Genomic DNA, 14,784 nt, shown 5'->3' with positions numbered 1-14,784 from the left:
AGAATATTTGTGAATATCCATTTTACAAATATGCTTGACCATAGGTCAAAGAACATTTGTTTTAATTGTCTGCGTAACAGCCTATCGGAGAAAAGACCGTGAAGATATCCGGGGCAGCGCTCTAGCGCTGCCTAAGGAAAGACCAAATACCCGTAATTTATTATTTTTTCTCCGACCACTTTGTATGGAAGGTGTGCACGTAGACACTTTAGAAGGAGATCACTCAGTTGTAATTTGAAAGTTCTTGCACCATTTCCAAAAGTCGAAAATGATCAGAGCGCAAGTAGCCCACTACGGCCTTTCTATTACACCTTCTCCCTGCAATACCCTAAGATATAAATACTTAGAGATAACCATTTCTCTTAAAATAGTTCGAAGGTCTATATTAATCCAGGAATGAAATTTTCCACCCCCATAGCCTCTAATAAGTTCCATAAATAATACAAACTATCGATTGAATAGACAGAGGTTTCATGATCGAGAAGTGGGGCTTGTTTATATTGAGGGTATAATCGGCTCAAAACTAACAAAAATCCTTTTCTGTGTCCAAGAATCAGTTATTTTGTTTTGGGGGGACTAAAGGGTCAGGAAATGGAACAACTTTGTTGTATCCTGATCAGTTTTAAACTTACAGCCATAATTCCTTGGATTAAGAGAAACTTAATGTACAAAAGCATTATTCTAGGGCACCCGCTCTTCGAAAAAAAACAACAAAGGACCCAAAGAATCGCAACAAACTTTTGTACCGATTGGCTCGAAACTTATATCCTAAAAACCTTGGGCATGGGGACCCCAATGCACACAGAAAAGAGAAGAATTAAAGCAATCAAAATAGCGTATCTGTAATATCCCGACAGTGACTGAGGGATTGAGTTAAAACTTTCAGTGAGTGTCTGGCAAGGAAAGGTGGACTCAAAATATTTTCTTTAGAGAAAGAGGTAAAAGGGCAAAAAAAATTTATCTCCTAAACATTGGTTTGTTCGAAAAAGGACAGAAGATTTGTTCTTATACGGTTGAAACTTATTTCCGTAGGCTTTTCAGTCAAGAGGACTCGTATGCATGGAATAAAATAGAAAAAAAAACAAAAACAGAAAACACTACGGCCAAAAATTTTTCCTCGATCAGCAAAATCTCTAGGGTAATAGCATAACACTTTTGTTCATCCCAGATGCTTGACATTGAATATTTTAATCATTCCAGATCAAAAGACTAAATTTTGGCACAAGAATTGGCTTATATTGAAAATTCAGAAGTTTCTTGGCCATTCAGAAAATAAATTTGAAACTAATTTTGGCTAATTGGGTTCGTGATACACAAAAATGGACCCAAATTTCGCTTTGTCTCTCGTAGGTTATTAACTTACAGGGCAAGTAGAAATAGTCATACAGACCTGAATGAAAATAACAATTTTTAAAAGCTTAGGCTAGTTGTATAAATATTTCACGACTGAATCAGGCCCTCATTTTAGCTTAGAGTTTCAAAGCATTTAGACAGAGACAAGGGGACCTCAATGCAAACCAAACCTATGGAAAGTATCGTTGTACTGATTCATAAAGTCCAAACTAGGACGTTGAGGAGGGTTGCCCCCTCCTCAACGCCCCGGTTTTTATGCTAAAGTTTGGCTCTTTGTCACAATTCTACTTTTTTTTTTTAAATAAAAAAAAAACTTAGGCGTAAAGAGCGAGGCGTTTAGGAGGGGACAACCCCTTTCATATACGGAATAATTTCTGATAGTTTTAAGTTTTAATGTAGCTCCTTACTTGCAGTTAAAAAAACTTTTTTTTCATTTAATTTCTCAACGTTTTGAATTAAGGCATGTTTTGATTTTGGCTCACCGCACATGAATAAAAAAACAAAGTTTGCATATTATTTTTTTTTTGCTAAATGGCTTTCTCATAGTTTTAATCGGACGGTTTTGCAAAAAAGGGGGTGTGGGAAGAGGCCTAGTTGCCCCCCAATTTTTGGTTGCTTAAAAGTGCAACTAGATATTTTTTCTTTTATTTAAACACTTTTGTCAGTAATAAACATACGTACATTACAAATTAATTTACGTAACGAACTTCTATATTTGTGTATTTTTATAACGTATATGAGGGGGTTCGCCCCCTCTTCAATAGCTCACTCTTTACACTAAAGCTTGATTTTTGTCCCAAATCTTTAAGAATGACCTCTGAATCACAAAGGCCGTAGAATAAATAGTTGAAATTACTAAAAATACTATAACGTAAAGAGCAAGGTATTGTGGAGGAGACAAACCACCTTATATACGTAATATTTTATGTTCGTTTTAAGTTTTAATGCTGCTCATTAGTTCCAGTTGAAAAAAAAAATATTAGTTTTCTCATTGTTTTTCTTTTTAATAATGCTAGAAAATCCAGCGCCCCCTTCATAGAAATTCTCTTCCCTCACGACAAATTCCTCCATGTAAAGATCCTCCCAAAGTAAATACAGCCCCCTCGACGCACCCCCACCCCAACCGAAAAAGTCCCCCTGAAAACGTCTGTACACTTCGTAATAACGACTACTATATGTAAACAATGGTCAAAGTTTATAAATTGCAGCCCCTACCCCGGAAACTGTGGGGGATTAAGTCATCCTTAAAGACATAGCTATTAGGTTTTCGACTAAGTTGAACAGAATGCCTATCTCAAAATTTTGATCCGGTGACTTTGGGGGAAAATGCGTGGGAGGGTGCCTAGATGCCCTCCAAATTTTTGGTAACTTCAAAACGGCATTAGAGATTTTAATTTCGTTAGAATGAGCCCTCTCGCGACATTCTAGGACAACTGGGTCGATACGATCCCCCTGGAAAACAAAACAAACAAATAAACACGTATCCGTGATGTGTCTTCTGGCAAAAAATACAAAATTCCACATTTTTGTAGATAGGAGCTTGAAACTTCTACAATTGGGTTCTCTGATACGCTGAACCTGAGGGTGTGATTAAGATTCAATTACTTTTAGGGGGTGTTTCCTCCTATTGTGCCTAAAATAAGGCAATTTGTTTGCCTAAAATAAGGCAAATTTTTTCAGGCTCGGAACTTTTGATAGGTAATACTAAACTTGAAAATACTAAACTTATGTATTTAAAATCAGCATTAAAATGCGATTCTTTTGATGTAACTATTGGTGTCAAAATTCCATTTTTTAGAATTTCGATTGCTTCTGAGCCAGGTCGCTCCTTACTACAGTTCGTTACCACGAACTGTTTGATTACCGTAATAGTGCAGAGAATTGTCACTGATGAGCTTATTGACAAGTTCTTGAATTTAAAAAATGACTGATAACATCAGAGCGATCAACCAATTGATCACATGATTGTCGACCAGAAAAATGATCGATCGTCACTGATAGTTACAATGATATTTTCGATAGACATATCATGTCTATTTGCTTTATGAAAACTTGGGAAAAATTTATGAAAAATAGGGAGAGCTATTTGCTTTATGAAAACTTGTTTTCTCGTCTTCGTCTGTCTTTCAGTCCTTTACCAGCTAATTTTTCACGAATCAGTCATAATTCGAGAATTCCACCAAATTATAATTTAACACAATTTGTAGCATGGTAAAGTAGGTTCTTCTATTCTTATTCAAAAACTTGGAAAGGTTGATTCGGACACTTCAGCAGCAGTAATTCAAAAAGAGTTAAAAATAGGGAAAGGGGGAGAATACCTTTAAATTTCAATGAAAAGAAAGATGGTCGTGTTTGGAGCCACCTAGACATAATTCCTGTCAAAATGAAACTTTTTTGAGACTTCTCATACAATTTTGGACATATTTATGCCTCTCTCTTCAGTTTCAATGCTGGTTTGGTTAGGGATTAGAGGGAATATATATATATATATATATATATATATATATATATATATATATATATATATATATATATATATATATATATATATATATATATATATATATATATATATATATATATATTATATATATATATATATATATATATATATATATATATATATATATATATATATATATATATATATATAGTTGGTAAATAATTTATTTACCCACCATCTACAAAAGATTATAGTGGAGCAAGGAAAAAGACCAAGAGCTAAGAGCTCATATGGCACTTGTGACGAGGCAAGAAGAGCTAAGAGCCAAGAGCTCATATGGTATGAGCTCTAACAAAATTCTAAGAATCAATAGATTGATTTAAAAGGAAAATCAGAGGCTTAATGCCGGTCAGGATTTAAAATAAGAGCTCTGAGTCACGATGTCCTTCTAAATATCAAAATTCATTAAGATCCGATCACCCAATCGTAAGTTATAAATACCTAATTTTTTCTCTCCCTTTAGCCCCCCAGACGGTCGAATCTGGGAAAACGACTTTATCAAGTCAATTTGTGCAGCTCCCTGACACGCCTACCAATTTTCATCGTCCTAGCGCGTCCAGAAGCACCAAACTCGCCATATCACTGAACCCCTCCCCCCCCCCCCAACTCCCCCAAAGAAAGCGAATCCGGTAAAGTTACATCAATCACGTACCAAGGACATTTGCTTAATCTATCCACCAAGCTTCATCTCAATTCCTTCACTCCAGGTGTTTTCCAAGATTTCCCCCTCCAACTCCCCCCAATGTCAAAAGATCTGGTCGGGATTTGAAATAAGAGCTCTGAGACATGAATTCCTTCTAAATATCAAATTTCATTAAGATCCGATCACCTATTCGTAAGATAAAAATACCCCAATTTTCACATTTTCTAAGAATTCCGGATTCCCCCTCCAACTCCCCCCAATGTCACAGGATCTGGTCTAGATTTAAAATTAGAGCTTTAAAGCACAAGATCCTTTCAAATTTCATTAAGATCTAGTCACCCTTTCGTAAGTTACAAATACCTCATTTTTCCAAATTATCCCCCCCCCCCAACTCCACCAAAGAGAGCAGATCCGATCCGGTTATATCAGTCATGTATCTTAGACAGGTTTTTATTCTTCCCATCCAGTTTCATCCTGATCTCTCCGCTTTAAGTATTTTCTAAGATTTCTGGTCCCCCCAAAACTGCCCCCCCCCCATTGACGCTGGATCCAGTTGAGATTCAAAATAAGAGATCTGAGTTACGAGGTCCTTCTAAATATGAAGTTTCATGAAGATCCGCTTACTCCTTCGTAAGTTAAAAATACGTCATTTTTTCTATTTTTTTAGAATAAACCCACCCCCCAATAGAGCCGAACCGTTCAAATTATGTATATCACGTATCTAAGACTTCTGCTTATTTTTCCCACCAAGTTTCATCCCGATCCCTCCAATCTAAGCGTTTTCCATGATTTTAGGTTCCCCCACCCTGAACTCCCGCCAATGTCACCAGATCCGGTCAGGATTTAAAATAAGAGCTTTGAGACACGCTATCCTTCCAGATATCAAATTTCATTGCGATCCGATCACCCGTTCGTAAGTGAAAAATACCTCATTTTTTTAAAAAAATTCAGAATTACCCCCCCCCCAACTACCTCAAAGAGAGCGGATCCGTTCCAGTTATGTCAATCGTGTATCTAGGACTTGTGCTTATTTTTGCCACCAAGTTTCATCCCGATCCCTCCACTGTAAGTGTTTTCCAAGATTTTAGGTTTCCCCCTCCCAACTTTCCCCCAACGTCACCAGATCTGGTCGGGATTTAAAATAACAGCTCTGAGACACGATATTCTTCCAAACATAAAATTTCATTAAGATCTGATCAACCGTTCGTAAGTTAAAAATACTTCATTTTTTCTATTTTTATCGAATTAACAGGCCCCCCACTCCCCCCCCCCAGATGGTCAAATAGGTAAAAAAGACTATTTCTAATTTAATCTGGTCCGGTCCCTGATGTCGCCTGCCAAATTTTCGTCCTAGCTTACCTGGAAGTGCCTAAAGTAGCAAAACCGGGACCGACAGACCGACAGAATTTGCGATTGCTATATGTCACTTGGTTAATACCAAGTGCCATAAAAAGGAAAAATTAAACACACCAATAAAAGAAACACTTAAGTTGTTATTGGAGAAAAACGTCGGCTATTCAGTATCGCTTTAATCACAGACTTGTCACGGATTCTCGACCATTCTTTGACTGGATTCAAAATTCCAAAATTTTCGGGGCGGGAATTTTGGTGCCGCTTAGCTAGCATGGTGGCACATACCTAATATAGCACTTATTGATTTTATCGGTGTCGCTCTCGGCAAGTAGGTTAGACGCACTGCTGAGGTAAATAATAGTTACAAGTTTAGTTTCTGCAGACAACCGCCACTCAAAGGCCAAAAATGGATGGACTGTTCGGGAAACTTCAAGAAAAAATTCATTGACAATCTCGGTTGATGGTGCTAGACTGTGTGACACCACCAAAAAAAGTCTTCATTAGAATTTCCGTTATAAACACTAAGGACTGATAAACAATTTATTTATCAGTCCTGATTGAACTTCACTGAGGTACGGATGCTGAGACTGTTTTTAAAGATTTCTCATTTTAGTTATATTGATTGTATCCAGTAGTAAGTTTTTTCTTCTTATATATTTACGTGATGCTGAGGACGGCCCTTGGACATAGGGTGGAAATATTCATTGTAATTTGTTTTCCACTGTCTTGTGAAAAGAAATCTTTATTTTTCTTCTTGTTTTTGATGTTTGTGATGGAAAGGCATTGTTGTCTTCGTCTCTATTGACTTTCCGTTCTACATGCGTAATCTGAAACGGTTGCACTATCTATGTCATTTTGTTTGAGCCGACCTATTTTAGTGCAACATACAGAAAAAGAAGAAATTGAAATTTAAAGAGAAAAATAGTTCAAAGTAGTTATAGCAAGTAACCAGAGAAAATTAACCACGCAGGTAATGGCAAAGAAAACGCAAAACGAAATCAAGAAAAGAAAGAGTGGATTGAGGAAGAACGACACAGTATATAATAATGGGACAAAGTAGATGCAACAGCATAATAACAATATAGTAAAACAAAGAAAGCTTAATATTAAAAAAGGATACAAAAAAGATAAAGATACAAAAGAAAGAGAAAATGAGATGTAAAAAACAGAAATATTTGCACAAAAGGGAGAGGTTATCAGAAACGAAGGGGCAAGGGGTGAATCCCAGCTCAGACTGTCCCAAAGGACCCCTCCCTTCTAAAAAACTAAAGCAGTGCGGACTAAAAATACACTTCTAAAATTTTCGATTATCTCCCTATCTAAAAGGCTTCTCCCCCTCCCACAGTCAGTTATGAGTGTATGGCATCGACCAATACAAGGGGGCATCTGAGGACATTGCAAGAGAGCAAAAGAAATTCAACTAAAAGTGGGGAGATTAAAAAAGATATTATTATACAGAGATAAAAAGGAATTTATAGAAAAATATAAAGAACACAAATAAAAACTAGAAAACGACAGTTAAAAAAAACTCACACTTTAGTAGCGTTATAACCGTTGACAGATGCTTTAACCTCTTTGGCCACCACGATTCCCTAAAAAGCAACAAAAACAAGTATATATATACAGCAGAAAAGGCAATGCATTGAAAGAACCTACATGGATGGATTTTGAGGCGCAGATATGACGCATTAAAATAGCAAACAAACCCATCTTTTCAAAACCGGAGCCAGAAGATGCTTAACATACGACCTTATGCATTCTGAGCTATCAACTGTTTATGCGGCAAAATAATTGATGGCAATAGAGTTTTTCGGTGGAATAATAAGATAACGGTGGTAGTAGACGTAATAAAATAAGTGGACATTGATGAAGGGCATATCCAGGATTTTTCTTCGGGGGGGGGGGTACAATTTTATTTAAACGCATCAAATATTTAAACACACCAAATATTAATTAAAAACGCAATTTTTTAAACGCATCAAATATATTCAAATTTTTATGCATTTTACTTACGTTTCTATAGGTCTGATTCTTTCTTGGAGGAGGGGGCAAACCCCGTACCCCTTGGACACAGCCTTGTCGTAGATTAATAAAATAATGGCACTAGGGTATTTCATTTATCTTAGTAAGTCAAAGCATTTTTTTAAACCTAGAAAAAAAATCGTGTCCTTAATAGAGAAGTTTCTGGACTGTGTTACTTAATTCTAGCGGATAGCATTTGATATAGATTATGTAGGACTTAATGTGCTTCCAGGGACAAAGATGAGGCCTCAGAGGTACTAGGACTGCCGCACTGGAAAAGCCAGGAGATTCAGGAGGGTGATAACTTCACTCATATTTAGTGTAATTTTTGTTGTTTTTCAGTTTTCACTTCGCCCTTTATTACAATTTTAAAACACTTGGTTTTCAAATTTAATTATTGTATGTTTTTAATTTTTTACAGCAAGAAAATAACCGAGTGCACGAAAATATGTTAACGCAACGTACCACTTTGTGTAGGTATTCTCCTGGAAATAGGTCGATCCTTTTATGTTGTTTAGATGCCTTAATCTAAATGGATAGTTCATAGTATTTAAATCAGGGATGTGTTGACATACTTCGAAAAAAATTGATGTTTTTAGGACAAAATCTTAAAACAACCAGCTTATGAAGTTGCTTTTTTTGCCGCTAAAAAAAAAAATAACAAATTACGAGTTAATAAAAATAAAATCGGTTTGAACACAATCTTTCTGTTTCTATGACATCTGCTTTAATATAATCTCCCCTGGAAAAAACGTCCATTAACAATATCGGGGGGGGGGATACCGACATAAGGAAGGTTCAGGTTTGTCGGACAATCTTGATCTTCACAACCCCACATCTCCTCTCCATAGTTAATCGTATGAATTCAATACTCAGATCTTTCAACGATGATGTGTGGGGTCTGTCACGAAAGTAGTAGGATTAAATTGAAAAAAAAAAAAATTCACAATTTTAAACTATGACTTAAAAGCTTTCAAAATGTCCTTCTTCTGCATCAGCACAGTCTTTCCAGCTACTGCACTAGTAGATGAATGCTCCCTGAAACGTAGAAACTGGAATATTCTTCAGCCCCCTCGTTATGGAGTATGGCTGGACGGAGCAGTGGGGACGTCTTTTCCTGTTACTTTTCGACCTGGGGGCGAGGAGGAAGGGTAAAAGATCGATATCTGGGCTGCAAAGTGTTTGAAAAATCTTTATGATGACATACTTAGTCAGGAAGTTCCTGTTAAGAAAGGAAGGTATACATATATATATATATATATATATATATATATATATATATATATATATATATATATATATATATATATATATATATATATATATATATATATATATATATAGACTTAGTTCCTTCAAAGCCTAGTGGCGTAAATGCCAGCTGTAGATGACCTCCAAGTAGGACGATTTTGAGCTAAAGACTCGTTAAGGGATGAACATAAACCTCTTGCCCCAGCTTCTAGGAATACACCAGTAATGGTCCGTTGTCTACCACTTTCCCGGAGTCCGACATAACACGTGACTTCATCGATTGTTTTTGGCTTTCTGACTTCATCGATTGTTTGTGGCTGCTTAGTGAGAGACCTGATCTGGGTATAAGATAATTTATCTATCTGGCTAATCACAAGTATTCTTTGTAGCAGTTGTTAAATCAAATCCAAGTAACAGCTTTAGACAGAATCCGAGATTCGCATCCATAGGCCAATATGAATATTACATTGCTATCAAAAGTTTTTAAACGTCAAGAGGAAATGTTACAAATAAAATCTAACTTCTTACTTCACCAGAAGATCAATTTTCAACAGTTAGTTAAATATTAGCTGACGAATTGGGCACTGCTTTAAACATCAAATCCCATGCAATTATTAGGCTTTCAGTTATAGGTGCCATTAGACTTACGCAGTAAAGACTTTCGCTATAAAACGAAGTTCCATCCAATGGTCTGGCGATTTATTGCTGTACAACCAAAACTAGTGAAGGAAAAGAAAGTGAATATTGACTTCGAGCATTTCAAGCCAATCAATATGTCTAAATTTCTATTTAATTCCAATACGAGAATTATATATTAAATAAGAGCAAGATTATATTCAAAGCTCTATTTAGTCACATTGATTTTCTATGCTAAACAGTTCGTTACCATGAACTGTTAGTATGGAGGGACTTGGCCTAATAGTAACCGAAATTCTAAAAAAAGATTTTTGATAATAATATATCCGTCGAAATAATTGACTTCTAACGGTGATTCCAAATATATAATATTCATCAAGTTTAAAGTTACCCATCAAAAGCTACGAGCCTGAGAAAAATTTCTTGATTTTAGGAAAATGGGAAAAAGAACAAAAAAGAAACAGATCTTGAAGTGAATTATACCATCAAATTCGGCATATCAGGGAGAAAACCCTATCGTAGAGTTTTCAAGCTTCTATTTTCTCTTTTTGAGCTTTTTGTTTTCTCTTCATTTATCAACTGGTTGCATTAGGAAAAAAGGAGAAGAAGCATTTCTCAAAGTTAGGGACAAGTTATCTTATCTATGGAAATTTAAACTTGCAACTGTGTGGAACGGTAGAAACTCGCCTTCAAGCAATTCAATATATCTCTTAGGGATCAATCCTGTTGGGATATTATTCAAATTTATGCATTATTGGATGTTTTTTTCAGTAAAACTTTCTGGCTGGAGAAGTTTCCTCAAGAAGGTAATTAGCTGATCTTCCACATTTTCCTTTAATATGTTTTTTTTTCAAACACTGTTTAACCTTATTTTCGATTTTCACGAGTAATTATACTAAACCAGAATGGTTGAGCGTAGATTCAGTCATAGTTCGATTTTGATACGCACCCATCCAAAAAATTTATTTTCCCCGCTGTTCAGGAATACATCCCTCTGCATTCATGAGATATTTTAGACCCCAAACGAAAATTATATTTCAAATCCACGTATAAACTTTATATTATTTGAAAATTTAAAATATCCCGAACAATTTCTGACATTACCGTCCGGGAAAACCAACATGACAAATACTTCTTTACGAGGCAATACCGCCACTTTAGGTCTCCCTTTCAATTTTACTCTATAACTTCCTCTAAAACAGTCGAGGTTCGATGAAAATTTATAGCACCCTGTTAAATTTGCAAATATTTAATACATTGTACTGTTCCTATCCTTTTCTTCGTTAAAAGGCGAACTAGGAAGCACAAAAAAGGGGAATGAAAAGGAGTAGGAATTTGCCCCTCAGGGCACAATTCTATCAAAACGATAAAAAACCATAAAGAAGAGAAAACAAGGATAGAAACAGCCAGTAAAAAAAAAAACGCAGATTAAAATGCAAATATTTCGGTCAAGACCTCCGCTTGACCGCCCTCAGTGCAGAATAATAAGAAAATACCGATAAAAATCCAAAGCTAATATAAAAAACAAAACCTTAAACAAACACAAAAACTAAAACAAAACGATCATCTCGAAGTAACGGTAAAAGCGTAACTCAATTAAAATATGATTCTGTCATGATTACCCAGTGTGATCCCAGAAATTATTTATAATTTTACCTTAATCATGGAGACCCCATAATATCCATTTTGACAGGGATCTTAGGTAAGAGAGCTGGGTCCGTTATCAAGGTACGATGTTCCTAAGTCTCAATGATTAGCGGCCTAAATTCAGCAGAAACTCGGCATATGTCTAATTAATGAAGAATGTCTCCTTGTCACTGTTGATTTAATGGTCTAGTAATGCCTCCAGTTTGAAGGTTAATTTTCATTCTTCAGGCTTGCCAACGCTAGTGATTTATCACTGAATCCAGTGATTTGTATCTTTAGAAGCTTAAATTTTTTGCATGTTTCATTTTCGGAAGTTTTCCAGTGGAAATTCCATAAACAAAAAATTTAGTTTACACTAAATTATCTGGACTGAAAAACAAGCTAAAATAATCAAGTTTGAGTCAAGTTTAGTTACAAAAATATGAAAAATATGAACTTAAAAAAAACTAGAAATGCGAAGTCATAGCAACAAAAGCAAGAGGCCCCAAGCAACAAATCGTAGCGAGCGAAGAGAAGCAACGTTAGAGTCAGTTTCTGACACCAAAAAACCTCCCCAAAATATGCTGTCATGATAGAAAGCGTGCGAGGGCCTAAGGCTTGGGGATAACCCGACCAAGGAGAGTTGGGCGTCGAGCGAAACAAAAGGAAGGAAACGACAAAAGCGAGCCAAGCCGACTGTTTCGCTATTTATATATGTAAAATCGAGTGGTGAGTGCGTAAAATTTTTCCTTTGCACTGAAAAATAGGCTGAACTAATCAAGCTAGAAGCATGAAAATTAACGCAGAACAAATTTGGCACTTCATGAATATATACATACTAAAAAAAAACTCAGAAAAAATATACACAGTGAAAAAATGACAATGGCAGAAATATAACATCATCATAACAGGCATGGAAGAGCCTAATGCTCGAGCTTCCCACTGTACCGAGTGGGTGTGCTATTTTTTGATTTGTGTGTACGCTGGATTGTCGTCGCTGAAAAATATTATCAAGCTAGATATTCAAAAATATGTCCTTCTAATGAGTTGAAGCTAAACTATCCTTGTACGACAAGTAAAATTTTTCAGAGTACATTTGGAACATTGGAAATCCAAATTAGCCTATAATAATTATAAAAAAATAAATAATAGTAAACTGAGAATATCACGTCATGACGATGACGTTTGTATGAAAACAGCATTTGCATATAATAATCTCTAAAAACATCTAACGCATTTTTTCGTGAATTATGACGAACAAAGTTTTCTCCTGGATTGTGAGATTCAGTTATGTTTTCAGTGTTTTTAATTTTTGTGTTTTTCCCTCATCCAAGTTCTCTGTTTACGGCGCTTTTTCTGCTTCACTTGTCTTAAAAATAAGTTCATTATTCTCTCCTCCAAGCAGCTGTCCGTGTGCAATTGATATTGAGATACGCTGATAAGCTGGCTGGCGAGTGGCGCATGATGAATAAAATATCGTAATTAATTTGAATTTGTCTAACAACAGTTTGGTGACTTGTCCTCCTTGGGTGAGCAGAGCTCAGGGCCTTTACTCTTCGTTTAATGTATTGAGACACATAGTCTATAGTCGTGAACCAGATTTTATTTGTCTTCGTGATACTTTCCTCGATTCAAAAACTGAATCTCTTTTGCATCTCCCTGATTATAATAAGGAATACTTGAATCTAAGTAAGTAAGGTGAAGAGGGGTTACTGTCTAGGTTTCAGAATATCTTCCGTAGCCTGACAAGAACTTTAAATCCATCTATTAAAATTTAAAACCAAAGCTAAAACTCTAACCTTAATTTGCGCAACCGGTGGTCATCCTCTTTCAGCTATGCTCACTTGTGAAACATTACCTTCTGCAAGGTTTTCATATATTTTCATATATTTCTGTTGGTAATATATGTTTAGCATTGACTTTGCTTCATAATTACATCAATAAAATTACAGGCGTTATTTTATTATTACGCCTGAATCAGCTACAAATGGTTGCCATTAGACAGATTTTCCTTTAAACACATATTTAAACTTTTGATAACAATGGTCGTTGTTCGTTCTTACCTGGACTTCTGGGAAAAAATTCGAAATTCTACATTATTGTAGATAGGCGCTTGAAACTTCTACAATAAGGTTCTCTGATACGCTGAATCTGATGGCGTGATTTTCGTTAAGATTGTATTACTTTTAGGGGGTGTTTCCCCCTATTTTCTAAAATGAGACAAATTTTCTCAGGCTCGTAACTTTTGATGGGCATAATTAATCTTGATGAAACTTATATATTTAAAATGAGAATTAAAATGCAGTTCTTTTGATGTAACTATTGGTTCCTTACTACACTTCGTTACCGAACTGTTTGAAAATGACCTGAGATATGTTCTCAATTATTAAGCTCTCTTATCCCTTGAGTAAATAAAACACACATTGGCAGCAGTAATTCAAAACACTTTTGTGATTGGACGAGGAGGGGGAGGGGAAACATGATGGGCAAATAACACTGGTACTTTTCGCGAAGAACTAAAATTGAAATTACATTCCATGATTCTTCGTGCCTAATTTTCTTCTTTTAAATGTTTATTTTAGTAACAAAATGTTTCTCCACATTTTTTCTCAAGAAAATATTTGTTTTAGGACTGTTAGATCAAGTTGAGACTGTCTAAAAGGTTTCGGCTACGTGAACTAGAGGTTATAAGGTCTTTTGTGCCGAAGTTTTGTACTAATTCAGCAGATAAGATATAAAATGGTAACTTGCATAACTGACACAACTGCTTCTTTGATTGATAATATATTTTTAGCATTGAACTTGGTTCATAATTCAGTAATAATGAATGGTATCTCGGATCATTTTCCGTTTTTCCAGGTACGAGTTCCCTGGTTTCTTTGCCAGGAAAAGTCAAAGATCTGGTTTTTCTTCTTTAAAATTAAACGGTCAAGAGCAGACTTTTCTCAGTTCATGGTTGGCGGGTCAATTGGAGTGTCTTTGAAATTGAATCTGATTCTTTAAATATATCCGTTTTGTGATTCATTGAAAGAAATTATCTTGGATGCTTGTGATATGTCCCAGCAGAATCCAGCATCGAAAAGAAAAGCCCCATTAAGTACCTAGATGACTCCTAGACTCCTCGAAAGCTAGAAGAAGAAAAATAATCTTTGGAAGGATTACAGACCTTCTAAGCTATCTGTGCGTGATTTTCGCTTTAACTTTGCAAAGCTTATAAAAGAGTTTTGTGATGTTAGTTTTGCTTTATTTTGATTGATGTACGTTAAGAAAAAAGTTGGGTGTTGAGGCTAAGTCTGTGGTAGCAGGGTATATGATGTAGCAGTTATGCCTTCTTTTGTTTTTTAAACCCCTCCTGAGGTTAATGTATCTTTTTTGTGGGTTTGTTTGATTACCCATC

The 14,784-nt window shown here is 35.6% G+C and overlaps 1 protein-coding gene and 1 long non-coding RNA gene across 2 annotated transcripts in view; one reads left to right on the top strand and one right to left on the bottom strand.

Annotated features, from left to right (window-relative positions):
* The window catches only part of LOC136030348 (uncharacterized), a 361,960-nt gene that overhangs the window by 124,987 nt on the left and 222,189 nt on the right, over window positions 1-14,784 (top strand). The gene's annotated exons all lie outside the window — the stretch shown is intronic.
* Window positions 1-14,784, bottom strand: part of LOC136030344 (uncharacterized) — a 99,445-nt gene that overhangs the window by 37,747 nt on the left and 46,914 nt on the right. The window contains exon 7 of the mRNA XM_065709263.1: window positions 7,386-7,444. Coding sequence (XP_065565335.1) covers window positions 7,386-7,444 — 59 coding nt within the window. The remainder of the gene's footprint in view (window positions 1-7,385; window positions 7,445-14,784) is intronic.

This window comes from Artemia franciscana, chromosome 8, assembly GCF_032884065.1.
Source record: "Artemia franciscana chromosome 8, ASM3288406v1, whole genome shotgun sequence".
Taxonomy (NCBI): domain Eukaryota; kingdom Metazoa; phylum Arthropoda; class Branchiopoda; order Anostraca; family Artemiidae; genus Artemia; species Artemia franciscana.
This window is presented reverse-complemented; position numbering and strand designations above follow the sequence as displayed.